The sequence below is a fragment of the Mirounga angustirostris genome, unplaced genomic scaffold (assembly GCF_029215605.1).
Source record: "Mirounga angustirostris isolate CCGP_5_RB_7025 unplaced genomic scaffold, mMirAng1.0.hap1 SCAF_4, whole genome shotgun sequence".
In the NCBI taxonomy this organism is placed as follows: Eukaryota; Metazoa; Chordata; class Mammalia; order Carnivora; family Phocidae; genus Mirounga; species Mirounga angustirostris.
Genome location: NW_026991712.1, coordinates 99,015,079 through 99,042,184, shown reverse-complemented (window position 1 = coordinate 99,042,184; position 27,106 = coordinate 99,015,079). Strand labels below are relative to the sequence as shown.

The 27,106-nt window shown below is 38.8% G+C and overlaps 1 protein-coding gene across 1 annotated transcript in view; it reads left to right on the top strand.

Annotated features, from left to right (window-relative positions):
- GNAI3 (G protein subunit alpha i3) overlaps window positions 1-24,996 on the top strand; it is a 53,392-nt gene extending 28,396 nt beyond the window's left edge. Inside the window, exons 2-9 of the mRNA XM_045897027.3 lie at window positions 631-673; window positions 786-927; window positions 5,670-5,827; window positions 7,773-7,901; window positions 11,023-11,152; window positions 11,566-11,719; window positions 17,016-17,229; window positions 17,320-24,996. Coding sequence (XP_045752983.1) covers window positions 631-673; window positions 786-927; window positions 5,670-5,827; window positions 7,773-7,901; window positions 11,023-11,152; window positions 11,566-11,719; window positions 17,016-17,206 — 947 coding nt within the window. The 3' untranslated portion in view covers window positions 17,207-17,229; window positions 17,320-24,996. The remainder of the gene's footprint in view (window positions 1-630; window positions 674-785; window positions 928-5,669; window positions 5,828-7,772; window positions 7,902-11,022; window positions 11,153-11,565; window positions 11,720-17,015; window positions 17,230-17,319) is intronic.
- Window positions 24,997-27,106: the final 2,110 nt, after the last annotated feature.

The following is a 27,106-nucleotide window of genomic DNA, read 5'->3' as shown; positions in this document are numbered from 1 at the left end:
GTGAAATAGGCGTCTTGGAAGATGGGATAATGAATTGACTAGGGAAGTGCAGGTGAAATGTCAAGGAGTTCCAGTGGCTGATCTGACACTGGTGATCATTACAGTGATTCCAGGAGACAGACGAGGGAAATGTGGTCTTGAGAGCATATGCAGTGAAAAAGCAGTGGGGATAACGTCTCCTCTGTTTCTGTTTTGAACTCTAGTCACATGGCTGAGAAGATTGCTCTTGGAACATTGCTCAGATCCATGGATATTGACAGAGAAGTTAATAAAAGCAAATAGGCCAAAACCGAATCATTTCATTTTTGCCTATGTTCAGTTTCTGTATGATGTTATTTTGTGTAGAGGATGAGTTTTTAGAGGTGTTTATGTTGCCATATCTCCTTGAGCGTGCCTGCTTTACACAAATGATATCAAGTAGGTTCTGGGCTACTTTCAGTGAATTATATTTGGTTGCTGAGTTACGTTAAAGTAAAAAACTCTAATAGGAAAGCTTAATGGTTAGATAGCCTCACCTAAGTTTTCCCTGGGACCTGTGGTTTCCATTAATCTAGGATTATCACTCATGTTGATTTCATACTTTGTGTTTGATTACAAGTCAATTCAAAGTCTACTTTTCTTTTCTTTCAGGTGCTGGAGAATCTGGTAAAAGCACCATCGTGAAACAGATGAAGTAAGTTGGAACATGGCCTTTTGTAAAACTACATTTCCTCATAATGCGTGAAAGTCCATAGTATCTTTTTTTTTTAGGTCTGTGGTAATGATTTGTGGTTTTCTTTTTAAAGAATCATTCATGAGGATGGCTATTCAGAGGAAGAATGTAAACAATATAAAGTAGTTGTCTACAGCAATACTATACAGTCCATCATTGCAATCATAAGAGCCATGGGGCGGCTAAAGATTGACTTTGGGGAAGCTGCCAGAGCAGTAAGTGTTTCTCATTTCTTCTTCACTTGCTTTCTTTTAGTAAATGCAGTTAAGCAAAATTTGCTCCATGTTTTAGGGAAATGAATTCAAACAACAAGAGAAGATGTAGCAAGTACTGTGTGCTCATTTGAGAAGTATTAGTAATCTGCTTTAGGAGATTTAAGATTACCACCACACAGAAGAGTCAAGGAAATGGGATTTTTTGGATATCCTCTAGGTTTCTGTGACAGCTGTTCTTTATTCACTTCTTTTATAGCACTGTCTTATTTTATAGTAGTAAATGCTAATTAATTGAAATAATCTAAAAGAGGTAGCTCTGCTTTTCTGCAGTGTAAAAATAAAAGGCAAATATCAGTCTCCTGAAACATACTTGAGAAGGACATGAACATTTAGTCACAATTATAGGGACAATTTTTAGGTATTCAAAAATTCCATATCCCTGTACTACTTTGGACTATAACCTATACAGTTGGATTATACCACGTCCTAGGATAATTCTTGCACATGTCAGATATTCTTTTTTTTTTTTTTTTTTTAAGATTTTATTTATTTATTTGAGGAGAGAGAGAGTGAGAGAGAGAGCGCAAGAGGGGGTAGGGTTAGAGGGAGAAGCAGACTCCCCGCCGAGCAGGGAGCCCGATGTGGGACTCGATCCCGGGACTCCGGGATCATGACCTGAGCCGAAGGCAGTCGCTTAACCAACTGAGCCACCCAGGCACCCGCACATGTCAGATATTCAAAAGTTGTGTTGATTAATTATAATACTTAGTGCACCATGAAGTTCTTGTTTGTAAATTAGGATGTTTGATGCAGTGGAGAGAGGGCCAAAATGAAGGCAGGAGATCTTTTACATCTCCAGCTGTACTCCTAAGAGAAGGCTGGGAATGTATAGAATGATTTCCTAGAACTAAGGGAGTCTTCAGCTGTGTTCAGAGTGTTGTTCTTAGGTGCTGTGGACAATAAAAGGAGGTGACTTGGGAAGGCTGCCAGGAAAGGCAAAGCCTATGTGTCTGTGAAGTAGCTTAGGGACTCTTAGCTGCTCTCAATTTATCAATTAACAAGCTATTATTAATGCAAATTAATATTCAGTAAACAAGTAGAGAAATTGTTGATGGGAAAGATCACAAAAGGATGGTTATAATTGGATGGTATTCAACTAGGAATCCTAGAAGTGGAATAAGGGAAGAGGAGCTGGGGTAAGGATTATAAAATGATTGAAGAGAAGAGCAGCAGAAGAGGGGACAAGGAAATATGTGAGGCACAACTTTTATGTTTTTGTTTAAAAAAGGTGCCGTATCACAATTAGAGACTTTATTTTTCTAAGCCTCTGAGAGGGGGAAATAGGATAGTGAATGCAAGAATAAACAAGGCATTTCTGTCTTACATCTTGCATCCTTTCTCTACCTCCTGCTTTTCTTTCCCTCTATTCCTTTCTTCCCTCTGCCCCCCACCCCCAGCTCTCTCCAGTGTTCTTATTTTCTCATCCCTCCCTGTCACCTAACTCTTTGTCTCTGTCATGTTCGCCCGATCCGATAACTGGTTGATGCTACTGTATTTAGTTCTTTTCCTTTCTTTACTGGCTTTTTCTCCAGCTCAGTTATTTACACCTTCTCTTTGTTTCTTCCTTTTTTATTTCTCACCGTCTGTCCTCCTTTATATCTCTTGATCATCCCTCCTCCTTTCATTTCTTTCCATTGTCAAATTGGTTGTTATTAATGTTTGGGTCCTCACACTACTTTGTCACCAATACAATTGACATTTTCTGTCTTTGTCCAGTTGCGCTGCTGTAACAAAATACCACAGATGTAGTAGATTGTTAACAACAGACATTTATTGTGCACACTTCTCGGGGCTGGAAGCCTGAGATCAGAGTGCTAGCATGGTCGGATGAGGGCCCTCTTCAGTTGTAGGCTTCTCACTGTGTCTTCACATGGCAAAAGGCGAAGGGAGCTCTCTCGAGTCCCTTTTATAAGGGCACTAATCCCATTCATGGGGCCTCCACCCTCATGACCGTAGTACCTCCCCAAGGCCCCTTCTTCAAATACTATGATATTGGGCATTGTGATTTCAACATATGAATTTTGGAGGGACACAAACATTCAGACCATAGCATCCCTCATCCTTTCATTGCTTCCCTTTATCAAATGAGTGTCATTTATCTTTGGGTGTTAACACTCCTATATCCCCAGATGCAGCCAACATCTCCTTAATTCCTTTTAGGCCTCCTGAATCACCTAGCTTTCCAGCATCCACCCATCCTAATCTATAGCCCTATGTAATTTTTTGAAGTGTCCTTTTTTTTCCTCCATATGTAAGGGTTTCTATTTCTAGTTCCTCACTTATCCTGGTCTGGTTTCTTATGGTTGATTAGAGAGTGAGTGGACAAGAATAGAGATGATGAGGGGTAGGTTGCTTTTTCATATCTGCTTAAGGGTAGAGGTATGAAGTTCATTGTAAAGAGGGGCCTCCTTAAAGGCCTATAAGAGGGCTTATTGTGGAGAAGCAAGAGTAGGTCAGTGGAAGAGATTAAGTGGTAAGGGAAAAGTGCTTCCCCTTAAAACTGTGTTTACAAAGTCAGGACAGCAGAAATATGTAGCAATAACTCTCTCTCTGTTTTAAAGTTTCTAAAATTAAATTGTGTTATTAAAAAAGTAATGCTTATTGAGGCTTTTGAATAGCTTGTATGAGTAGTTCAAATTTCAGAATGGACTATAATGTCTTCACATGTTAAATAAAGCACTATATACATAGAAGGACATGCTCAATATTGAGTATGTTTGCCAGTTGGTATAATTTTTCAACTTCCCTGAGTCATTTGTTCCCTTATTTAAAATGTTTATCTCTGAAAGAAGAGGGGAATATAGATGTTAGATGCAGTTTCTTAGAGAGGGATGGACATAAAGTATTACTAGAAAGAATGCGGGTAAGCACCTTATAAAGGAGAGCTGTTACTTGGCTGAAGACCCCGAGGTTGGCAGCATTACCTGGAGTGCACAATGGTTAGTTTTGTTTTGCTTAGGTGGGTGCATGAGTTTTGGGAACACACAAGTCTTAGGAGTTTTGGGTTGTGATTTCATGTGTGGTCGGAAATGCTTTTTGCTTGCTAGCTTTGTCCTAATGACACTTAGGATACAGTTGATTGCTCCTCTTCCCCCTTTACTTTTTCTTTACCCAGTATAGGTATTTTCTTAGTATCTGCATTTTACTAGTTATTTGGCACTCTCCTTGAGGCAGACAAATAGGAGATTTGAGGTGGGGAAAGCATCCGTGCGACTTGGGTTTATTCAGTTTTTTAAAGATTTTATTTATTTTTTTGGTAATCTCTGCACCCAAAGTGGGGCTCGAACTCACAACCCCAAGATCAGGAATCACACGCTGTACTGATAGAGCCAGCCAGGCACCAAGTTCGTTCGTTTGTTCTTTCTTTCTTTCTTCCCTTTCTTTCCTTCCTTCCCTTCCCTTCCCTTCCCTTTTTCCTTTCTTTTTTCCTCTCCTTTTTCCTTTCCTTCCTTGAGACCTGGGTTTATTTTTAAACTATCTGACAAGGGTGGGTAGACTAAAACAAAATTATCAGAGTTCTCGTAGCCCTTTTCTGTCCTCTTTACAGCTCATGTTTTAGGTTTAAAAACTGTAGCCACTTACAAAGCTTTTTGACTCATGAGTTTTTTGTTGTTGTTGTTGTTTAAATATTTTATTTATTTGTCAGAGAGAGCACGAGCAGGGGGAGCGGCAGGCAGAGGGAGAAGCAGGCTCCCCACTGAGCAGGGAGCCCGAAGCAGGACTCGACCCCAGGACCCTGGGATCATGACCTGAGCTGAAGGCAGAAGCTTAACCAACTGAGCCACCCAGGCATCCCTTGACTCATGAATTTTGATCAAATCTCTTTGTAACTTTCTTTTCCTCTTACTGTCTCCCCTCACTGCCCCCTGCCTTATTTAGAGGATTATTATTCTTTGGGGAATCTAGAAACTGAATTTTTCCCTGAGGGATTTATTTCCCTCACTAGGCTTCCAGACTTCTTAAATAACTCAGTCTCCTCTTCTTCCTGTTGTTCTGTCTGAGCTGAAGGGGGAAGAAGAGAACACTTTTTCCTTAAACTCGATTAATATTTTACTCCCTCTGACGTGTTTAGACTTTACCTCTTACATGCCAGGTTTTTCATTTCTATTTTTATGGTAGACTTCCTTTAACAGAACGGGAATGTGTTACATATGCCTATCTCACAGAGCAGTTTTTCTGTCAAAAAATCATGACTGGGGCACTTGGGTGACTCAGTCAGTTAAGCATCTGCCTTCGGCTCAGCTCATGATCCTAGGATCCTGGGATCGGCCCATGTTGGGCTCCCTGCTCGGCGGGGAGCCTGTTTCTCCCTCTTCCTCTGCCTGCTCCCCGCTTCTCTCTCTCTGTCAAATAAATAAAATCTAAAAAAAAAAAAAATCATGAGTAAGCAGGGTGGAGATTTGTAGGCCAGTCAGAAGAGGTCTTTTTAGGAGATGGTGATATGTGGTAGGGGGATTGAAATCATTCCTCAGCTCGGCTCTGCACTTCTAACTACAGTGGAGTGAGTAGGGGGAGTGACTTCATTGTAAATTCTCTCAGACTGCCCTGCCTGGAAAGGTCTCTCTCATACTTGTCTTAAAATAGTGAAACATATAATGTGCTTGTGTTTTAGAGAGACTCTTGTGTCAAGTCTTTAAGAAGTGGAGAATCATTTGTCTCTCTTTCTTAACTGCTTTCTTCAGGATGATGCCCGGCAATTATTTGTTTTGGCGGGCAGTGCTGAAGAAGGAGTCATGACTCCAGAACTAGCAGGAGTGATTAAACGGTTATGGCGAGACGGTGGGGTGCAAGCTTGCTTCAGCAGATCCAGGGAGTATCAGCTCAATGATTCTGCTTCATAGTAAGTAATTTTTCCATAACAGAAAATAATTTGGTGACCCTAAGAAAGTTTAGGGTCTGTCCTTAACAAAACATTTAAGTAACAGACGCTCTTAGAAGTCTATAGCATCCCTTTGAAGATGGTTTCAGTTTAGGGTTATATAGCCCTTGGTCATTTTGTATGACTTGGAGAACAACGTTGCCTCTTGGAATGTAAATGGGAGAATTGGCACCATGAAAAGTAGCTCCATGGTAGTGTATAATAAGGAAGTGAAAGAGGAGAGAAATCTTTTGCAGCTGGATCCTGGATCTTTTCCAGTTCCCTCTGCCTAAGGACTTTGCATTAATTGCCAGCTAGTGAGGGAAATTAGAATTGTGATACCCCTTTTTATGCACCCAACTCTGTGGCCGGGCTGCACTATGGATCTCTCTGGTACCAGTCACCACTAATAAATCTTTTGCCAGATCAAGATAGTAGACTTTGTACAGAAAGAGAATGTTGAGTCTTGGAAGGAAGTCAAAGCATCTGTTTGTCAAGGAAATTCTCTTAAGAGTTACATAGTTTGAGAGAATTTGTAATTAATACTTGAGCAAGGCTATTATATGCTATCCTATCTTGCTTCTTTTACAACATGTTTATTTATAAAGACATATTCAGAATGTACTTTTTAATGTGCCTTTTGGGGACTTGGAGAGTTCTTGGTAACTGTATCTATCTCTGTACTAATTGGGGACACTTTTAAGCATTAAGGTATTTTCTCCAATATTCTATTTTCCTATCCTTCATTCTTGTTTAAGTTGTTATAAGAAGGAGTTAAATTATATTTGAAAAACTTAGTTATTCTTGAAATGAAAACTTTAGAAACATTTCAGGATTCTTGCCCATTTTTAAATATTTTTTAGTTGCATATGTTGGAAGTTTCAATAATTCTCCCAATAGTCATGAAAGCTATATTGTTATTATTTTTTCTATCATACATTCATTAAGCTCTGAATCCTTTAACTACACCAGAGAAATGTGATTTATAGAGGTTTTTTTTTCCATAATATTTGATCTAGGCTTGACTGATTCCTTAACATTAATGGTAGTACTTTTATAGAAGCTTGTTAATGATTCACTTATAATAGTGCCACCTGTTCTTCAGTTTTCTAGCCAAAAAATCTTTAGGAATCCTGAAATTACCAAAAATTTAGTTTAGCTTAAAAAAAATTAATTTAGCTTTGAGCAGTCTTTTAATTATTTCACTGAATAAATTACATTTATTTGGAAGTATTTACAATTTGTTTTTGACTTAGATTAAAAAAAACACAACTTTTCTGTTTCATGAATGAAAGAAAGAAATACTCATTCTTATTGAACATAGTTCTTATTTTAATTTTAGTAATTCAAACACCATTCTCGAATGTCCTATCAAATGTAGGAACATACAAATGACCCATTAACTTTAAATGTCTGAGGGCTTTTGGTTTGGTTTGGTTTTGTACTGTGCAACACACAGTTGATTCAGTATTTAGCATTAAGTTTCAGCAATCTTTTTTTTTCTCCAAGATTTTTTTTTCAAGATTTTTTATATTTAAATAATCTTTACATCCAACATGGGGCTTGAACTCACAACCCCAAGATCAGGAGTCACATGGTCTACTGACTAAGCCAGCCAGGCGCCCCAGAAATCTTTTTATAATAAGAGTAACATTTCCATATTTGTTTGCTTTTAATTGGCCTTCACAGCTTAATTTTGGTAGAATTAAAACCGCTTTTGTGTAGTGTATATAGAACCTACTTCAGTTGTCCTATGCTAGGTTCACTCTTTTTCTCATTATCATTTCTGTGATACTGAAGCTCTGATTTTGTTCTGCCACTTTAGTGACAGGTTCAGAATCTTTTGGGAAGGAACTAGTTTAGTCTGTTGATTTGCTATGTACATGGTTGGCTTCACCAGGTAAAAATAAATGTGTGTTTTATTTAGTTACCTAAATGATTTGGATAGAATATCCCAAACCAACTACATTCCAACTCAGCAAGATGTCCTGCGGACAAGAGTGAAGACCACAGGCATTGTGGAAACGCATTTCACCTTCAAAGACCTATACTTCAAGTAAGTCATTAACCTTTTTGTTACATGTGTGAAAGATATCTTTCCTTTAGTTCATATCTCTTAATCAGGGCAAAATTTCTCTAGGCAATAATCTTTGGTTTAAAAACCTGCCATCATATTCATCAGTTGGTATTTGAATGTTTTAACTGAATGGGGGCCCAGGCCTTTCTTCTTTCTCCAAATAGCATCAAATACTTTTGTCCATTTGGAGGAATTTAAATTCAGAATTAAATTATAAAGAGCAATAAAAGTAATCATACAGTTATCATTTTATTTTATTTTTCATTTTATTCTTTTCAGCTGCTTTTTTGTTGGAATCGTCAAAACAGGTATTGAATGTTTGTTGTTTAGAAGGGTAACAACAATACTAAGGATAGATACTTAGTGATGTGGCTTTGTTCTGCCATTTTGATAATAAAATAGAAATGCTTCACTCACCCGTGTTGATCCTTACCGAAGCGCATTTAGGTTTAATGGAATGGAGCTAATATTGTCATGGTTCTTGGACTGATTTGTGCACAGTATCATGTAAACCAAGTTCTTGCTGTAGTGTAGAATGGAAAATTGATACGGCGATAAAGGTATTTTGGCTAAGTATGATGACATAAAAAGTGGTTGTTATAGAGAGAGAAAATTCTAGTACATGAATACAAAGGACTTTCTCATTAGCATTAGTCATTCTGAAATAGGCTTCGGCTTGTCTCTGTGTTAATGGTCTTTTGTAAATATTAGAACTGTCCTTTTGGTTCCCACTTCCTGCTTTTGTGACCTTTGAGATTAGGGGTAAACTTTTCCCCTTCAATATATATTTGTTCCAGCTGCCTCATTACGATCATATGTGGTCTGTGATTCTCAGCACTGTCGCACACAAATGTAACTTCTAGCTCAGAGCTTCTCCGTGTTCTTTTCTCTGAAAACAGTTGCTTCATAGGATTTGGGAAATCCATACAGAGTTTAGGTATTACTAGATACCACTTGAGGTCTTGAAATCTTAATAAACCAAAACAGGTCAGAAACATGGTGCAGGAAAATAGCAGTTCAGCTGAATATTTGTAGAATAGAAGAGCTGCTTATCTTTAGCACTGATGAATTCATTTAACTGGAGTAGCGGGCCATATGGATTTATATCACCCATGCAACCATAAGAATGAGATGTCTTTTGTGTACTGTAAGATTAGTAATCCATTTATAATTCAATGTGGTGAACTTTATTTAGTATGGGAAACATTCTTGTTGATGTCATAGATTGATCTTTAGTTGGGTAAACCCTTTCGGTCTTCTTATGTCAGGATCAACAACCAGATCTAGTTAAAGTGCTGCACCCATTTTATTGTTGGTATGTAGATATCTTGTTATGAAGTACTATCACTTCTTCCTTTTCCTCTTCTCTCTAGGCAAAACCACTATCCATTTATTCAAACATTTATTGAGCATCTACTCTATGCAAGGCATTGTGTAATTGCTTACTTGCCTCTCAGTTATGAGGTAATGTTTATAAAATGTTGATCTGTTAGTGAATTATATTGTAAATGTTAATATGTGCTAAAAGCCCATCTTGGGAACGTCACAGTATTCTACTAGTTTTATGGACTTTGTAGAAGAAAACGGAGGGGTAAACTGAAATTATTGGTGTACCAGCGTGTGTCTCCCCTTGAAAGACGTCTGTAGTGATATATATGATGTTCACTTTCCTAAAGCCTATAATATGACCCTGTATTAAAGCCAGCTTGTGACTGCATTATTCCAGGTGCCATGACCAAAGGCTGCAAAAAAACCTGCTAGATCAACCAAAAGAAAAGGCTGGGTCATAAAGAGAGAAGATGACTATTATTCTCTTTCAAACATACATTGAGAAATTACTCAGTATGTCTTATTTCTCTCAATCTCCAGGGGAAAATTCTTTGGAAATAGACCTTGAGTCACTTTAGATCTGACATACTAAACCAGCTTGGCAAAGTTTACCTTTTAAAATTTTGTCCTCGTCATCAGACATCTATCTTCACTCATTTGTATGCATACCTCCTCAGACGCTGGTACCAGCTAAAAGACAAAGCACTGCCGGTGTTCCTCTTACTGTAGGAGGTAGACGAGGACACTGTTGACAGAAGTACAGCAGTTGAGCCAGGATATCAAGTAAGACCCCCAGAAGGGAGTGGTGAACTAAAACTAATCTGGAGTGGAACATAAAGTTTGTGAAGAGCTAAGGCTTTGTTGTTATTAATTAGGTTCAAATAAGACGTAGAGTTGGGAAATACTGGTTACGTTTTGTTTTTAGATACTGGGTTCTTAGAATCCTACTCTGAAATATAATTTACTTTTTCCCCATAATTAATCTCTAAAGTAAGGAAAACATATCTCAACCATACCTCAATTAAAAAAAAAAGAAAGTTAAAAAGTAAGGAAAACAAACTTTTTGGAAGCAGAATGCAAGTTGGAGATTTCTGTTTTTTCATTGTTCTCTTTAACTAAAAAGGTAAAGCATTTTGAGGGGTAAGAGCCTGGGTGCTGCAGTTAGAGTGCCTGGGTTTAGAACCCCAGTGCCCATTTGTTAGTAGTGTGCCTTTAAGTACTTAACATACCTGTGCCTCAGTTTCTTCATCTGTGCATTGGAGATAATAGTACTTACAGGAGTGTTGTGAGGGTCAAATGAGTTTAGTGTACTGAAGGTGTTTAGGATCATGTCTGGCACCATGGTAAACAATAAGTATTAGTTCGTATTCTTGTTATTACCTTATATTATTCAGCTCTTCGTTTTTCCTGTCTTTTTTTCCCTTCCTTCCTTTAATCCATTTCAGTGCTTATTCTGCTGACTTTTGGCACGCCTGATACACGCTTTGATAGAGAGGAGGCGCAACTAGTTATCTAAAATGAGAATTTTGATTATTCCTAGATTTTTTCTCATGTTGTTCTCTTTTACTTTTAACCACAGAGGGGCGCCTGGGTGGCTCTGTCGTTAACCACAGAGTATTAGTTTGACTACATTTTATTTGCTCCTTGTTTGTCTTTTCTGTTATAAATGGAGTTTTGAATATGCAATAGTGGGAGGTTCCCTAACCATTTCAGTTTAGGGAGAGCTGTATTTGTGACCTTGCTGAATTGTGCATTCTTTCCCTTTACTTAGGATGTTTGATGTAGGTGGCCAAAGATCAGAACGGAAAAAGTGGATTCACTGTTTTGAGGGAGTGACAGCAATTATCTTCTGTGTGGCCCTCAGTGATTATGACCTTGTTCTGGCTGAGGATGAGGAGATGGTATGTTGGATCTTCTGGTAAAAAACCTGTTTAATGCAGCCGGGAAGTGGAAAACAACTTTTAGGAAGATTTTTTGTATCCATTTGCTCATTGAACCAAATCTTGGTTCCTTAATTTTTTCCCCTGTGAGATTAGACTTTTAAAATATTGATCTGTGCCCTACTAATTCTTAAGAGATAAGACAGTGCATTGAGTATGTGAGCAGGATTAAGTCCTCTTGTTAGCCAGTCTTCTTCCCATCTCCCAACCTCCAAGAATTACGAAAATGAGGACTGACTTAGCTTTTGTGTTATCAGTGTCTAGCTTATTTCCACGCGTGCCATTCAGTGCTTCTAAAACTTGGTCTGTTTTTTTCATTAACAGTTCATCCACTTTTACTTTTTACTATTGACACCCCTTTTTTCCCCCCTCAGAACCGAATGCATGAAAGCATGAAACTGTTTGACAGCATTTGTAACAACAAATGGTTTACAGACACTTCAATCATTCTCTTCCTCAACAAGAAAGACCTTTTTGAGGAAAAAATAAAGAGGAGTCCATTAACTATCTGTTATCCAGAATACACGGGTAAGGAATCATGAACGATTTTCTTTGAGGTACACATCGTAGATCAATACTTAGTGACATTCCTACACCTGCCTTTTATTTTGAACGATGCATGTATATCCTTATGGAGAGTGTTCACTGGTAGTGGTATTAACATTAAGCATGTGATTAAGATCCCTTAAGTCTAAAGTGCTATTCCAGACATAATCGAGTTTACTGTGTTTATTTTGTATTTCTGTCCTCATTTTTTGAGTAAAATAGAGAAATATAAAATCAAAATTTGGTGTATGTATGTTCAAAAAAATACAAGGATAAGGTGCAGTCATTGATCACTTAAGACACAGTAGTTGTAAAGAGAGGGACACACACATAAAGAATTTCATTATAGTAGGAAATGTTCACTAACAGAAGAAGGGGATACTGCTGTGGGTTCAGTGTCCTCTTCTTTCTAGAGGAAATGACACTTGGAGTGAGATAATGAGAGGACGAATTAGAAATCACCAGGCAAACAGAGGATTAAAAGCATTTTAGGAGGAAGGGATAGCATATATGAAAATGACATGAGGGGTGCCTGGGTGGCTCAGTCAGTTGAGTGTCCAACTCTTTTTTTTTTTTTTTAAGATTTATTTATTTATTTATTTGAGAGAGAATGAGAGACAGAGAGCATGAGAGGGAGGAGGGTCAGAGGGCGAAGCAGACTCCCTGCCGAGCAGGGAGCCCGATGCGGGACTCGATCCCGGGACTCCAGGATCATGACCTGAACCGAACGCAGTCGCTTAACCAACTGAGCCACCCAGGCGCCCCTGAGTGTCCAACTCTTGATTTCAGCTCAGTTCTTGATCTCAGGGTCATGAGTTCAGGCCCCACATTTATTAAAAAAAAAAAAAAAAAGATTGTAAAAAAAATATGACACGATAGGTTTTGGAACCTAGAAGGAATTTGGTATTGCCAGAGCTTAATGTGGTGGGAAGGAGTCATTGGAGTGATGGGCAGGGATGTTCATGGATGCTGAGATAGTGGGGAGCTATTGAAGGATTTTGATTGGGGTACATGATGTAGTAGAAACTGTATTTTAGAAAGATACACGATAGGGGCGTCTGGGTGGCTTAGTCATTAAGCGTCTGTCTTCGGTTCAGGTCATGATCCCAGGGTCCTGGGATCGAGCCCCGCATCGGGCTCTGTGCTCAGTGGGAAGCCTGCTGCTCCCTCTCCCACTCCCCCTGCTTGTGTTCCCTCTCTCCCTGTTTCTCTCTCTGTCAAAAAATAAAATCTTAAAAAACAAAACACGAATGTGTTTAGAACTAGGAAATAGAAAGCTGTCAAGGACCCTAGAAGCACTTCTTTCCCCGTCTCTTTTCTCTTCTTCTTTGTGTGCATCTTCTTTATTCTTCTCTCTCTGCTTAACAACTTTCTGTGCTACTCAGTTTATGTGATACAAGATGGCCCTGCCACAGTATCTCTCCTGCATTTAAAAGACCAGGTTAGGGGCACCTGGTTGGCTTAGTCAGTAGAGCATGTGACTCTTGATCTCAGTGTTGTAAGTTTGAGCCCCACATTGGGTGTAGAGATTACTTAGAAATAAACTCTTAAAAAATCGGGGCGCCTGGGTGGCTCAGTCGGTTAAGCGTCTGCCTTCGGCTCAGGTCATGATCCCAGGGTGTCCTGGGATTGAGGCACACGTTGGGCTCCCTGCTCAGCGGGAAGCCTGCTTCTCCCTCTCCCACTCCCTCTGCTTATGTTCGGTCCTTTCTCTGTCTCTCTCTGTCAAATAAATAAATCTTTAACAAAAAAATCTTAAAAAATAAAATAAAGACCAGGCTACGCTGATGCTGGTTGGCCCCAGGTTCAAATTACTAGGAGAGAGATGCTGGCCAAGGTTAAGGCAGGCAAAAATCCTTAGCCTTGTCAGTCAAGCTCAGGGACACAAACATGAATGCCAGGGCTGCACCACTATAACCTTTAGATCAGAGTTGGATATTTTCAGGGAAGGAGAACTCTTGTTAGCTGGGCAGACACTGTAAAGCTTTCTGTAATAAAGCGAAAGAGTATAGCTAGGGTGAGGAAGTGGGAAGAGTACTACCAGAGTTCTGCCTTGATTGGCTGCTGGTGCTGTGATCTGAAGTGATATTTAGAAATGTTGATTTTTTAATCAGAGAAAGACTATTATCATATGATCTCACTGTTAGGAGGAATTTGAGAAAGAAGATAGAGGATCATAGGGGAAGGGAGAGAAAAATGAAGCAAGATGAAATCAGAGGGGGAGACAAACCACAAGAGACTCTTAATCTCAGGAAACAAACTGAGGGTTGCTGGAGTGGAGGGGGTGGGAGGGATGGGGTGGCTGGGGGATGGACATTGGGGAGGGGTATGTGCTATGGTGAGCGCTATGAATTGTGTAAGACTGATGAATCACAGACCTGTACCCCTGAAACAAATAAAACATTATATGTTAATTAAAATAAAGAAAGGAAGAAAGAAGGAAAAAAAGAAAAAGAAATGTTGATTTTTGAAGCATCTGTGGAACATCCAGATGAAGGTATCTAAAAGGAAGATACATATGTGGCCTTGGAGCTTTATGAGAGATTGAGGGTTAGCTGTATTGATTTGAGATCATGTATAAAAACAGTATGGAAATGGATGAGATGACGTGGGGTGATGTTACAGAATGAGGACAGAAAAGACCATGGATAGAATGAGAGAGAATACCAGATTCTATTGGCAGGAGAGAAAGAAAGGTTTATATTGGATACAAAGAGAATAACCAGGAGAGCCAAAGTATCAAAAAACTAAGAAATTTAGAAGTGAGGGGTGGTCAGTGATGTTGTGTGCAGACAAAGTAAGCTACACATTGAAAAATGGCCTCTGGAATTAGCAGTCCAGGAGATCGTGAGTGTTATTGAGGGCATTATCAGTGAGAGCAGAGCCAGGGCAGTGAGTTACTGAGTGGGAAGTAGAAAAATCAAGACAGGTGTAGCCTACTCTTGAGCAGCTTGGATTACAGGGAAAAGAAAGATTTAAGAATGTTCACTGGCTTAGTGGTAAGATTTTATAGCAAAAGAGAAGTTGTAAGAAGTGGATATAATTGATGGAGCAAGATTTGTAAGCAGATGGAATTCCATCCATTGGAATATTACTCACCCATAAAAAGGAACGAAGTACTGACACATGCTCCTACTGTATGAACCTCATAAATGTTATGCCAAGTGAAAGAAGCCAAACACAAAAGGTCACATTTGTGTGATTGCTTTTATGTGATATACCCCAAATAGGCAAATCCATAGAGACAGAGAGCAGGTTGGTTGGTGGTTACCAACCAGGAGGGGGGATGGTCAGAATGAGGGGAATGAGGAATGATTACTTAATGGGAATGGGGTGTTTTTCTGGGTTGGTGAAAAATTTTGAAACTAGAGAGAAGTGGTGTTTGCATAACATTGTGAATATACTAAATGCCACTGTATTGTACACATTAAAATGTCTTATTGAATGTTACATAAATTTCACCTCAACTTAGAATCTTGGTAGAGGAATTAAATTTTGAAACTGGAAGGAAGACCTCTCTAAGACCAAAGGTACAAATATGTGGGGATATAGGTGACTTCTAAGTGAGGTGGTAGGCTCAAGAGTTGAGATGTAGTAAGCCCCCTGGTCTTTGTTTTCTCAGGGATATGTGGCCAGGGTTGGGAATGGTGAGTTCATAGAAAGTGGCCAGGTTTTAAAGTGGAGAAAAAGCTTACTTAGGCAAAAGGATTGACAGTGTTCTTCTCACTGGGAATCTTCCACATAGCAAAGAGCTCTCAATGTCATATCCTTTTTTGGGGGGTTGGGGGACGACCTTCTAAGCCATTGACTTCATTCTTCTTTTAAGAAGTCGCACATCTGGGGCGCCTGGGTGGCTCCGTCCTTAAGCATCTGCCTTCGGCTCAGGTTATGATCCCCGGGTCCTGGGATCGAGCCCCTCATTAGGCTTTGTGCTCGGCAGGAAGCCTGCTTTTCCCTCTCCCGCTCCCCCTGCTTATGTTCCCTCTCTTGCTGTGTCTCTGTCAAATAAATAAATAAAATCTTTTTTAAAAAAAGAAGAAGTCGTCTCACAGTCTTCATTGCCCAAGTATCAGTATTTGTTCCTACCAGACACAATTCTCAGTGCTCTCTCTCCTTGAATTTACAGAAGTTCTGCCAATCTCAGAAAACCTATTTCAAGCACCTACCAAGCTATCTTCCTTTATTTCTCTAAGTAGTCTGTTTAAAAATAACATTCTTTTCTTTCTTAAGCTTTTCTTTATTTAGTCTTTTTTTAAACACTTAATTGGTATTTGTTGTCATGCTTAATGTCACTTAATTTCACAGATGTTACTTGGTGAAAACAGCCTCTAGTTTACAGGAATAAAGTCTTGCGTTTTCTTTGTTGAGGTTTCCTGGTTCTGTAGTCAATTTCTAGGGCTATTCGGAAGGCTCACAGGTAGAGGAGATGATGTGGGAAGTTTGTGGTTTAGAGTGTTAATTACAAATATTGAAAATAAGGTTTACTTTTGAGACACCCCACCTTTAAAAAATAATAGCTTTGGGGCACCTGGGTGCCTCAGTCAGTTAATCGGCTGTCTTCGGCTCAGATTATGATCCCAGGGTCCTGGGATCGAGCCCCATGTCAGGGTACTTGCTCTGCAAGGAGTCTGCTTCTCCCTCCCTCTGCCTGCTGCTCTTCTGCCTACTTGTGCTTGCTCTGTGTCTGTCAAATAAATAAATAAAATCTTAAAAAAAAAATAGCTTTATTGAGATGTAATTTATATGTCACAAAAACACATTTTATTTATTTTTATAAAAACACATTTTAAAGTGTGTAATTCAGGCCCCTTTCCCTTTTACATGTACTTGTTTAATTATAAGGCTCTGAAGTAAGCCCCCTTAAAATTGATATGCTTTTGAAAAGAAGCATGATTAACTCTTGAATTGTTTATTTCAAGATCACTCCAAGGAGCACAGGCTCTCTGACCTTGTAAACAGTTGTGTTCTAGCAATGCATCTTCCTACTTCTCTAGTTTCCTTTTATACATTCTAGGTTTTTTAGCTGAAAAATCAAAATGAAAGGAGAAAAAGTTTTGTTTCCCTAGATCTTTTTCTGTGATGATTTTGTTTTACTTAGAGTCTGCTCTCAAGAAAAATCTAATGATTATAGAAAAACTTAATGATTATAGAAATAAATCTGTCTTATATTCTTTTGGGTTATATTCCCTGTCTTCATAAGTAAATGGTGATGGCCTGACCTGGTTGAATTCAGGCAGCTTTTACAATTCGAACTGAGAATATTGGGTGTCTGCTTCAGGTTCCAATACATACGAAGAAGCAGCTGCTTATATTCAGTGCCAGTTTGAAGATCTGAACAGAAGAAAAGATACGAAGGAGATCTATACCCACTTCACCTGTGCCACAGACACCAAGAATGTGCAGTTTGTTTTTGATGCTGTTACAGATGTCATCATTAAAAACAACTTAAAGGAATGTGGACTGTACTGAAGAGGGTCGGATGTTAATAAAAGGTAAAACTTCAGGATAACTTAGTTCTAGTGCTGTAGTGGTATCTCTTGACTTCGTAAACTTTTCTAATTAAGAATGTTCTTTTTTTCTAGTTATTACAGTGTGGAGTGTTGAGACCAGACTTCTTTTGCTGTCTCATTGGGCAGCCCCAAGCATGAACGGGACCAGGGAATGGCAGCAGCATGCAGAATCTTAGCACTCTTTAGCACAATCTTCTGTATTAGGGAACTCTTAATTGACACGAGATGCTAAAGTCAAACATTGGAATTGGAACAGCTGTAAAGTATGATTCGATCATCAAGACATCACTTGGATTTCATAATCTCAAACGTTTAGGGCCGATGTGAAGTTGAGGTGCTGCATTCCAGAACTTTAATATGTAGCTTACTCTTTTTTTCCTTCTTAACAAACCACCAGTAGTTCATTTTTAAAGTTTTTTTTTTTTTTCATCAGGAGAATAACATGACTAAATTTTATTTCTTTGCAAAAGAATCTTTATTAAAACACAATCTTAACTATGCACATGATGTGGCCAGATCATCTTGAAAATTTTCCTCTTAGTAGGAACTCTTTGTTTTTAGCTTTTGGTATGGTCAGAACATAATACTTCCATAATTACTTAATTCTTTATGGTTATTGGGGCTATGATTATAGCTTTTTTGGATGAAATTTATGTTACTCTCCTGTTCAAAGTACCATTATGGTTTCTAAATGGTAATGACATTGGAGAGTTCTGTAATAAGATTCTAGCTCTCTAACTTTTGTTTAAGCTTATGGTTTAAGGTTAACCTGGTTTATGCTGATTACCAAATTACTAGGTAAATGCTGATGTAGTATGTAAAGCTAACTTCTTGGATACAGACACACCCAGGGCAGCTGTCGATTAGAAATGCAAATTGCTAAAATCCAAACAGAAACAGTGACTTTGCTGCTACAGATCTTCTAAATTGACCCCTTTGGTTCTTGCTTGTTTGTCTCAGTCATAGGGAGTTCTGTAAAAGATGCCCCTTGTTTTCCATCTTCCATGGCCTTTTCTGTTGGGAAACATCTCAAGTGTATTAACAATGCATGCTTTTACTTTGTAAATGTGGTGCCAAATCCCTGTTTGCCATTGTTTTTATTGTAGCAATGTTAATTGTAGTAATCCTTAGTCAGTACCTTCTTTTGCCGAAACTATTGCATTTTGGGACTTTTTCCACTATGTTGTGTGTACAGATTTTAATCTGTTATAGTTGGCAGCAGTATTAAAATGGTGAGTAAAGAGTCCAGGTTTGTTCCTGTTTGTAACTAGACCTTTCTGGAAATATTTTCTTCTGTTTCTTTTTGTCCCTGCTGAATGTGCTTTGGCCTTTGTCTGAGACTGGGTTTAGGTAGAGGGTTCCCTGAAGGGCTAGTCTTTTGGTGTAATGGTATTGTTGAATCTTGGCCTGACTGAGGGTCTTATGTCCTATCTGTGTAAGTGACATGCAGTCATAATCCATTTTCCAGGTTTACATTTTGGTTTTGTGGAGAGCTTTATTCACCTCAGCCTGCAGTCCTTTTGTATACTGTACAGCAATTGTCCTTAAATACTGAATGGGCCTTTGGGGGAAGGCAAATGAAGAGAATGCATTTTGAGCATTCCAAATCAGCAGTTTGAGCAGTGCCTTTGGGGTCCAGTCTTTTTGGATTGGATTCTGTGTCATCTTTTGATGTAACCTTTTACTAGTTTAAAACAAAACAAAAAGGTTGGTGGTCATCAAAGCTGGTTCAGAAAGCAAGCCACAGCAGTTCAGTGCCTTTATTGGAATTTTTTTTCTTACTCTTTTTGGAAAAGTATAACTATGCAGATGGTATAACTGTTATTGTCTAAACAGTTTTTTATTTTTTAGGGTTGGGAAAACTGGATCTAAAAGAAAATGATCAGCTTCAATTGGTGATTAACTTATGCCCACATAAGTTGATAGTTCTTGTTCATTTTGAATATATCTTTTCCTTATTGTATTCTTTGATATAGGATCATCTGGAAATGAGAACTGGTGGAATATTGTTTTAACTGTAGTCTTTCTATAGTCAGGGCTAATGGGATGGTATTGTTGATAATCCAAAATAACAAATAATCTAAGTAAGTTAATTATACTTTGAAATGCATTTTGTATTTTCATTTGAATACGTCTGTCTGTTATGTTCATCTTTTAGCTTTTCTGTTAATGAAAAATAGTAGTTCTCCACTTTTCTGCCTTTATACCATTTACCTTTGTTCTGTATTTACATGAAGATCACCCCCTATCCTACTACCATTCCATGTAACTTACTTAAATGCACATTTCTTGAGGACACAGGGACACAATTCAAGTCAGTGGTTTTCAAGTATGCCTTAAGTCAAAATCACCAGGATCCATCTCAACAATTAACTCTTGGCCGGTGGGCTAGTGATCTATAGTTTTAAAAAGGTGATTCTGATCATCAGCTTTGCAAATCCCTGTTGTATTTTGAAATAAAAGATCTTTTCTCATAGCAGAGCCAGAGTGCGGGGGTTAAACATCATGTGTATTAGCCTGGAGAAAAAGGATTGATATTTGTAATCAAAGAAACTAAAAGTTGCCTTGTATCTTTTCTGCAGAGAATGCTGGAGGTTTGTGATGGACCACATTTCAGTATTCATGTGGCCAGGCCTTGGACCATCTAAGAAACCAGCACATATAAGAAAATTAAATTTTAATGAATAAAGAACAGTAAATAGACCCTAGTAGGAAGGACTACAACAATAGCTTTATTTTGTTGACAGTCACATCTTCACCTGATTAAAACCTTGGGCTGTAAGAAAAATGCCATTCATTAGGCTCTATGTAAAGAGGAAGTATTCTCCTTAATGGCCATTCTTCCCCAACCATATAATTCAGACTTGCAAAAGATTTCATCTCCTGGCATGAAAATTCCAAGAAGTTTTACAGTTACTCAAAGTGAATCTTGGGATGACATTTCATCTAGGACAGTTTGAATTCTAAATCTCTAGTTGAGTGTGTCATTTTATTATTTCCAGTGATGGATTGTTCTTTTTTTAAAAGGTGCTGCATTCTAAGAATAGATGGACCAAATTTTAAAAACTATCTTCTTGCTTTGTTTCTTATTCTCTTACATGTTCTATTGTGTTTTATTACATGCACATTATTTAGAGTATTTAAAAATAACTGCTGGTTCTTCTAATTCATTTGCCCACCTTATATTCTTTTTTTTTTTTTTAAAGATTTATTTATTTATTTGAGAGAGCGAGAATGAGAGAGAGAGAGAGAGTACATGAGAGGGGGGAGGGTTAGAGGGAGAAGCAGGCTCCTCGCCGAGCAGGGAGCCCAATGCAGGACTCGATCCAGGGACTCCAGGATCATGACCTGAGCCGAAGGCAGTCGCTTAACCGACTGAGCCACCCAGGCGCCCTGCCCACCTTATATTCTTATATCCTGGCCACTCTTCTCCGATTTGCAGCTGTGACTTTCTTTGGATATTGCTTACTAGCCTGACTAGTTCTTCATGTATGTATACATTTGTTTAGCCTTCTGGAGCGTCCTGTTGCAGAACTGGTTGCTGTATTGGCAGTTACATATAAGGTAAAGTTAGTCTTTCCCTCCAATTAAAAACCTACCTTTGATTGATCTTTTTCCCCTTCCAGATGTTCAGAAAACCACAGTCCTCTACTCATTTAAACATACCTAAAACAACACTAATTTTCTTCACTCTTACTGCTTGTGAAATCCTTCATATCTTATACTGGCTTTAAGAACAAAGTTATTTCAGTTTCCCAGTACTGCCAGGTCATTTTTGTGTTCTTCTTCAGGCTTCATAATAGAAGTCAGAGATCTGACCTGGACCAGCCACAGCTCTCCACATAGCTTTATGGCTGGCTGAGCACAAAAGCACACCAGGCTGCTTTGAGGCCTGAAATTGAAAGTTGGTCTTGCTGTCAACCATCCGGAAGTAAAAGATTTAGGTGAGGTGAGGCACTGGGGAACAAACTTTCTGGATGGTCAGGATGTTTGTTCCTTTACCTTTGTTTAGTTTTTAACTCCCCCACCCACCCACCCCCATTTTTTCATAACTTGCATGAGTTACTTCTGCTAGGACTCCCGGACAAGTCAAGACAGGACAGTTTTTTTCTGATACTATGTCAGGCTTACATACCTGGCTTGACTCAAGTCTTCTTAGGCATGAAAGATAATACAGAAGGTTATAATAGCAGTAGATACCTGAGGTGCATGATTAACATGCAGATTCCCTGGCTAAACTCTACTAAATTGAGATGTTGGAGACAGGTCCCGAGAACATGTATTTTTAAATAAACTCCTGCGTGGTTCTGGTGAAGCTAACCTGGGTCAACATTTGCAGACAACTGAATAGGACCTTATGTTAAAGATCAACAGAAATAGGGGTCCCTGGGTGGCTCAGTCACTTAAGCATCAGACTCTTGGTTTCGGCTCAGGTTATGGCCTCAGGGTTGAGAGATCAAGCCCCACTCAGAGACTGCTTGAGATTCTCTCTCCCTCCTTTCCTCCTTCCCCAAAAAAACAAACGAATAAATAAATCTTTTTTAAAAAAGATCAACATAAATAGTAGACATATAACCTTAAAAGTCACTAGTAAACGATTGAGGTATTTTTTATTTGCCAATAAATATGAAGTACCTTTTGTACATGACTTAGAGTGCCTTTCACCAAAAAAATTAGTAAGAACTGTTAGTCAAAGAACATTCCTACACTTTTGATACAGAGTATTTAGTTTTTATACAAAATTAAGACAAAACAAGAAACGTGGAGTTTCCAAACATTTGTTTCATTTGTGTTACTGCATTTATTCAGTGAAAATTGAAAGAAACATCAAAGATAAAATCCCATGATAGAGGTCTAGCTATATATATGTAATAACCTGAATATTTATTTACAGTTGGTGGATAAAGAGCAAAGCTAGCTAGCTCTAAATTATAGACTGGAAAGTCTTTTTGAGACAAGGCTGGGGAAGGGGTAGGTAAGGGGAATGATTGTGGAGTCAAATAGAAAAGTCTTTGTATGCTTGCTGCTAATGTTTCCCTGAAATCTAGTGGGAATCAACAAGGTAGCAGAAATAATCCAGTATTAGTAAATACGCTGCTGGGATACTCAAATGTATTAGCATCCAGATGTAAGATAACTTTGACAGGTGGAATATTAAATTCTGTAAAGTGTGGTTTATCTTTCTCCTATCCTCTACTACCCCCCCCCCACTCCTGCCCCCATATTCCTTATCATTATCCAAACATGTTTACCTAGAGGCTTGTTTAAATGTAAGTTTCCCAGCAGACCTAACAAATCACAAGAAATTAACTGTTCTTTTTAACTCTTCATTTTTGCTCATGGAGGATAAAGGTCCTGAGACCTCTCAGAATCTTGAGAGAGCTGTTTGTCACACCCAGTTCTAGTCTTTTCCTTGCTTCCAACCACCTATGAAATCTTTCTCTTAAATCCTCATCTGTTACCTAAAGGTAGACTAAATTATTCCTTCTAGCTATGATGTACTATGGTTGTGATCCAGTTGAAATAACATACTTAAAGTGCTTTGTAAATACTCTTTATAATACTCAAGATGATACTGTACTGCAAAACAAGTAATCTTTTAAGGCAATACCAACAAATGTATTCATTGTAGCCGGCGGTCTTCTCAGCATCACTTTTGCCATACTCATTTTGAACGCCTGAGATGAAGTTTAACTATAAATGGCTCTGAAATTTGTCAAGGCGGGGTGAAAAGAAAGGTCTTTGCTTTGTTTTGTGTTTAAATCCAGTTCTTTATTTCTGTTCATACTAGTGCTTGCTTTTTCATGGCCAAAAGGCAGAAACTCTGCACTGTGTCTGTTGGACCTCACAGGAATGTCTTCATGCTTTTACCTAGCAGGAACACCAGAGGCTGAGGCACACTTGCAGTCCCTGGGCCAACACTGAAGTCCTTCTGGAATCTGTGCTCCGGGGGCTGTGCCGGGTAGAGAGGGCAGTGGGAGGTAAGAGCTCTTCACCCTTCACCACCTTCTCCACCCAGCATGGCCAGCACACTTTGGTCTACGGCACATCTCCAATGATAGAGTGGGTTTTGAATGCTGTTACTTCTTACCTTGGGGATGGGGCTACCCTGATTTGGACTATATGGGGTATATGTAAGTGAACTTTTTATCACAGTAGGAACTGTTAAAGTAAATGTGTCTTTTATATTGCTTTTAAGACTGAGTTTTTGTGCTGCTTTTACCCACAGAACATAAAAGCACATTTCCAATTACATTGTATTTTTTCCACTATTTTTTTTATTGTGGTGAACCATACATAACATAAACTTCACCATCTTACTCATTTTTAAGTACATAGTTCAGTGGTCTGAAGTACATTCACAGTGTGGCACAGCTATCACCACCATCCATCTCCAGAACTTTTTTCACCTTCCCAGATTGCAGCTCTGTACCCATTACACACTAACTCCCCATTCCCCCTCCTCCCAGCCCCGGTAACTCACTGTACTTTGTCTTTATACATTTGACTACTATGATACTTGATATAAGTGAAAAATCATACAATATTTGTCCTTTTGTGTTAATCCTAACTGTATTTTTGTAGAAAAAGAAAAGCAACTGTCATCAGATTCTCAAGAAGTGGAACCTAATTCACATTTGGCTTACTGTCATCAGTGTCCAGTGCACTGCAAGGGAATTGCATTCAGATCTCTGCCCTCTGAGGATATGAACAGAAAATTAATTACACCTTCAACAAACAAACTTAAAGCTATTTATATTTTTGTTTTATGCTAAATTCACAGTCAAATTTGAGGCTGATTTGTATTCAGTTTGGAGAGGATACTGTTAAATATCTATGATTTAGGATGGCATAATTTAAAATAACCAAAATTGGTTGGGAATGGGAAGAGGTTAGGGAAATGAGAAAATTGACTTTGACTTTATAGTATATGGTGGGCTTTCAGTAGCATGGTGCATATATAGAACACTGGCTTGGGATTCAGAAGACCTGTTTTGGAGTTCTAGTTCTCCGACTTCCTAGCAGTTTGATTTTGAAGCCATTCCACGTCTCTGGGCCTCAGTTTCTTATCTATAAATTGCTAGTGAATAGTCCAGTGCCTGGACTATTTTAAAATTCCTTCTAGTTTTATCATTTTAAGAATTAAGATTGCAGTTCATGAAAATAGGGTTGAACTGGGGCGCCTGGGTGGCTCAGTTGGTTAAGCGACTGCCTTCGGCTCAGGTCATGATCCTGGAGTCCCTGGATCGAGTCCCGCATCGGGCTCCCTGTTCAGCAGGGAGTCTGCTTCTCCCTCTGACCCTCCTCCCTCTCATGCTCTCTGTCTCTCATTCTCTCTGTCTCAAATAAATAAATAAAATCTTTAAAAAAAAAAAAAAAATATCCTACTGGGACTATAACTCAACAAAAAAAAAACAAACCAAATTAAAAATGGTTAAAGGACTTGAATAGACATTTCTCTAAAGAAAATACACAAATGGGCTCCTGGGTGGCTCAGTTGGTTAAGCGACTGCCTTCGGCTCAGGTCATGATCCCGGAGTCCCGGGATCGAGTCCCGCATCGGGCTCCCTGCTCAGCAGGGAGTCTGCTTCTCCCTCTGACCCTCCTCCCTCTCATGTTCTCTGTCTCTCATTCTTTCTGTCTCAAATAAATAAATAAAATCTTAAAAAAAAAAAAAAATAGGCTTGAACTGGTTCTGACCTACCTCGTTACAAAAAAGAATTTCTGGTGATGCATAAGATTCAGCATTATAGTGTAAATTTAAAATGAAGCAAAAACAAAAGCTAAAGATAACAGAGTGAGTAGAATACCAGAAGGTGAGACCTACTGGCTCTGTTTTCATGCTAGGACTAGAGGGGCTGGTTCTATATGAACATCTATAACCAAGAAGCCTGGGGTGGGCTCTCATAGTTTGGCCTATAACCAATTCCTGCCTGGAGTCAAAGATCAAGGAAAAGATAATGAAAGAAGCAAACAATCTGGTACAATTTGTGGGGAGGTTGGGCTACCCTAATTGAAGATCGAATAAGTGAGATACATTAGATTTAGGGCCTGAATAGACAAGATCTTAGCCAAAGTGAGGATTCTTAACCTGGGGCTTCAGGGCTCCAAAGATAGAACTGTATTCCTAGTATGTTGGTTTCCCTTGTAATTCTCTGAATTTTATTTTATGCATTTTTAAATATTCTTAGAAGAGGTCCAGAGGTTTCATCAGACTGTTGGAGGGATCCGTGATACAAAAAAAAGAATCCTAACCCTTGTATATTGAGTTAAAGAAATAGGTTAGTGATAGTTGGAATATGCCATTTAGAATGTAGTCCCTGAACAGCTCTTGCATGCATGGAGTCTTGCCCAGGTTTTTCCTTTGGTGAAGTTTTTTAATCAGCAATAGTCAGAGTACTTTCCCTTATTTCTCTGGTAATTCTCTCAAGTTGATTTCTTTTCATGGAATCAGACTATTAAATGAATCCAATTTTAACAGCTGCAAATTTATTCTTCAATGTATTTCAAGCTCATATGGCTCTCTAGTATCAATATTGCTAGTAGCAGCCTAAGTGTGAATATGTGTTTCTGGCAAGGAGCAGATTTTCATTTTAATTGACACTTTCTTTTATATACTAAATCTTGGATGCCAAGAGCTTTCCTCACTGGTAGTTGTAAATGCTAAATCTGTACTTGACTTCACCACGTCCTGTCAGGATAAATGAAAGCTTCGTTTCCCCTCAGAGGAGTTCAAAGAAATCATTTACTTGTTGTCCTGTATGGGGAGATACTGTTTTCAGCCAGGCACCACATGGATTCAGCCGCAGAGATTTTTAGTGCCTAAAGCAAGATCAGCTGCCTTTTTTTGTTCTGAAACATGTAGCAGTTGAAATGGGAATTTTAGCTTTGCTTACGTACTCTAAATTCTGTGATTGAGGGGTGCCTGGCTGGCTCAGTTGGTAGAACATGCAGCTCTTGATCTCGGGGCTGTGAGTTCGAGCCCCACGTTGGGTGTAGAGATTGCTTAAATAAATACACTTAGAAAAAAAAATAATTCTGTGATCGAGAAGTGGTAGCAATGAAATCATTAATACTCTTAAGTGGGAGTGTGTTGAAGTCTTCCAAGTTTATTCAGAAAGTGTCTTGTATACCTGAGGGTGGGCACCTGGGAGGCTCAGTCGGTTAAGCATCTGACTCTTGGATCTCAGCTCAGGTCTCAATCTCAGGGTTGTGAGTTCAAGCCCCACATTGGGGTCCACGCTGGGCATGGAGCCTACTTAAAAAAAAAAAGTGTCTTTTATACCTGAGACAGTTACTTACAGAGAGATGGCAGTTGGGCGGCTTGCAGAGGGATAGTCTGTTTAATAAAGATGATCGGTTTTGGATGTGTACCTTAGAAACTTACATCTCCAATCCAGTGATTCAGATCTCTGAGCTAAGGTACAGAGAGTCTGTAAAAGATGGTGGTAGGTTTATTGAGGTCTTGTTTTTAATTGTTTATTTTGCAGAACGTGGGGAAGGTTTGCTGCTTTCCTTGGATAGTTCATCTAAAAATTTTGTTTTGAATTTCCTAAGTGGCTGCTTTTATATAGGATTTCTTTCTGTGACTCTAACCACACAGCTTTTATGCGCCTTCCCTTCAGTTTATGTTTGTGATCATTAGAATAACCTTGTGAAGTAGTAGTTATCTTTATAGATGAGTGACTCAAGGCTCAGAGAAATGAAATACTTAAACGTTTTAGTAAGTTCAAGAACCAGTAGTGGCACCTGGGTCTTCTGACTCCTGGCCTTGTGCTCTTTAAACTGCACTAGCTATCCCACTTCGAAAAGAATATACGGGACACAGTTGCAATCATGTATAAGTCCATCTCTAAAG